The 2,894-nt window shown below is 34.0% G+C and overlaps 1 protein-coding gene across 1 annotated transcript in view; it reads left to right on the forward strand.

Moving 5' to 3' along the window:
* LOC112099465 overlaps positions 1-1,899 on the forward strand; it is a 7,415-nt gene extending 5,516 nt beyond the window's left edge. Inside the window, exons 10-11 of the mRNA XM_024186861.1 lie at positions 1,221-1,369; positions 1,784-1,899. Of these exons, the coding sequence (XP_024042629.1) occupies positions 1,221-1,369; positions 1,784-1,899 (265 nt within the window). The remainder of the gene's footprint in view (positions 1-1,220; positions 1,370-1,783) is intronic.
* The last annotated feature ends 995 nt before the right edge of the window (positions 1,900-2,894 follow it).

Consider the following 2,894-nt stretch of genomic DNA (forward strand, 5'->3'; position numbering starts at 1 on the left):
AACCACCAGAATTCGTGTCCTATGTTGAGGATCTAGAGGGACAACTCAGAACAGTAGAGAGTGGCATATATGAATTTCAAATGGAGCTTGAGGTTAACTCAATGAGAGGACGAATGTAAGTTCATTTTCCTTTTATATTGTGTGCTTCTTTTTGCTCGCTTTCACGCTTGATTTGATTTTGCAGATTTGTTTTTGGTGTGTTTTGATTTATTTTCCCGTATAAATGGCGGATAACGGTACTCCGTGACTTCTTAAGTCGGTATCTTCAGTTTCCCACAATAACTGAAACCCCAAAATCATACATGGAAGAAATACAACATAAACTCCATAAGCATTTTCCCTCTCTCCCTCAGAATGCCCTCAGGAAAATTTACAAAGCTCGTTGTGAACGACTGCGTTTGTTAATGATCAATGGCATTCCTTCTGACATTCGTTGGTTAATTGAAGCAAAGGTCCGATTAGCAGGTGAGTTTTCTGGTCAATTTGTTTCTTACATGCCTGGTTTTGGTAAAAGTACGTTTGCTAAGAAAAGGAGAGCTAAACGACTTGGCTCAAAATGTCATAACTGTGTGAGACTTGGTTGCAAACGACCAGATTGTAAATCTTTAGGAATGGTTTCTGATACTCGTGAAGATAAAATTAAATTCGTTAAAGATGGCATGAGTAAAGAATCGTTGGATGATATCTTACGATCTCTTGAGACGCATCGAAGCGGAATTGTGCAACGTGAAATTTACAATTTGTGGATACTATTCCAAAAACAAAGTGCACAGTTAAGTCTTGGGAATCTGACTCAAAAAGACCCTGTTTGCCAGTTTATAAGAAAACTGGATGGGAAGCCGATCCTCGACCCATAGAGGGCGTTCAAGCCGTTACTGGACGTAAAACCAGAGGAAGATGTGAGCCACAATCACAACTACCAGTAAATATCCTTTCACTTCACTGTTATTTTACTTTACTGTTATTTTATCATTTGCATTATTGCATTTAGCGATGTGATTTTGTATTTAATAAATATTTGGTTTTCTTTTACTGTTTGCTTTTTCTAATCATTACTTTCTTTTTACTGTTTGTTTTTGAATTATTGAGCCACGAGCTTTACTCGTCATTTGACAAATATTGCCAACCCATTTACAGCTGTTTCTCATTATTTATGTTACTAAGATCTTTAAATATGAGCTCATTTTTCAAACACTCACAACTTGTTTTTGAAAAATTAGTCCAATGGCATCATCTTCGAGTAAACAATTCAAAAATATTTGTGTGCTTTCTGGGTTTCACTATGGAAAGTACAAAGAGTTCGTTCAGGCAGCTGTAGATCTTGGTCGTGTCATAGCAGAGAGGAAACTGCATCTTGTATATGGAGGAGGTGAACGAGGGTTATCAAGACTTGTCTCAGAAGCTGTTTTTACCAGAGGAAGCCAAGTACTCGGCATTATCCCAAAACCCATGAAACCGCTAGTGTGCATGTCTGGCCCACCAATTGGAGAAGAATTAGTGGTATCAAGTATGCAAGAGAGAATATCTGAAATGATGAATCATGCTGATGCTTTTATTTTCTTGCCAGGAGATCTTGCAACTTTTGAGGCACTAATTACATTTGCATCTTGGGCCCACTTGAACATTCATCAAAAACCCATCGGTTTGTTAAATGTTAATAATTTTTATGACGGCTTGCTAACTTTTATTAACCATGCAATAAAGAATCATTTTGTTCCACATTCTGTAAAAAAACTCTTTATCTCTGCTTCTACTGCTAATGAGTTACTTGATCTTTTGCAAGCTTATACACCAGAGCCAGATCCACAGACTGTTGCACTGAATTGGTCGACTAATGACGGTAACGGTAACAGTAGCAGTAATAAGAAGTGCGATTTAGATTTAACTCTCCGTTTGTAAATATTTTCTGTTGTAGTGTTCATGTGATGTCTTCTACACTCTTTCTCTTTCCTTTTAAAACATTGAGGACAATGTCTTTTTCAGGTTGGGGGGAGGGAATAGTTGATAATTGTGGAATGTCTTAGTCCTGGTTATGTGTTTACAAAAAAAAAAAAAACAAAAAACAAAAAAAAAAAAAAACAAAAAACAAAAAAAAAAATTTTTTTTTCTGTAAAGACTAACTTAGGACAAATTTGAGTCGAAGATGGCAGGATATAGAGAATGTAGTCTCTCTAGAAACGCATCTTCTTAATCTTAAGGGTGTTGTTAAAAAAAAATTGACTCTTTCTTCATCTTTGTTATTTGCTTTTAAGCTTCTGCATCAAGTTCAGGTGAGATCTCTTCTTCTTCTTCTTTTATTATTCTCTTTTATTTTTATTTTTTTGCATATCTGTAAAATTATAAAATGTTAAGATAATGTTTAGATTAGGTTGTGGGGTGGGGATAATTGACGTATATTTTAAATATGTGGGTGGTTTTCCTCTTTTCTCTTTTCTTTCTTGTTAAAAAAAAAACCAAAAAAAAAAAAAAAATTTTTGTTTTTTGTCTAGGATGGCCGTGTAAAGAGTCACGACTTTTGAGACGCATCATAATAGTCTTGTTGTATTATATTTTGATTTTGAGATTCATAGTAAGTTGTTTTTGTTCCCTTTTCTTTGAATTACTCAAATTTGTGAACTCTCCACTTGGTTATTAAGTTATTTAATTGTTTACTCATTTAACAGGTATTATTGAATCATTCTTCACACACACACTATGACACATACTAGTGGGTTGTAAGTTAAAGTTTTACAGCATTTAGTTCTTTTGATTTATTAGGAATAGTATCTAAGGTAGTAGAAAGTGTATATTTCCAAAAACAAAAAAACAAAAAAACCAAAAAAAAAAATCAAAAAAAAAGAAGAAGAAAAAATGTTTTTAATTTTGTTATATCTAGAAACCCGAGTAATTAAGTC

This window comes from Citrus clementina, unplaced genomic scaffold, assembly GCF_000493195.1.
Source record: "Citrus clementina cultivar Clemenules unplaced genomic scaffold, Citrus_clementina_v1.0 scaffold_9, whole genome shotgun sequence".
Lineage (NCBI taxonomy): Eukaryota > Viridiplantae > Streptophyta > Magnoliopsida > Sapindales > Rutaceae > Citrus > Citrus x clementina.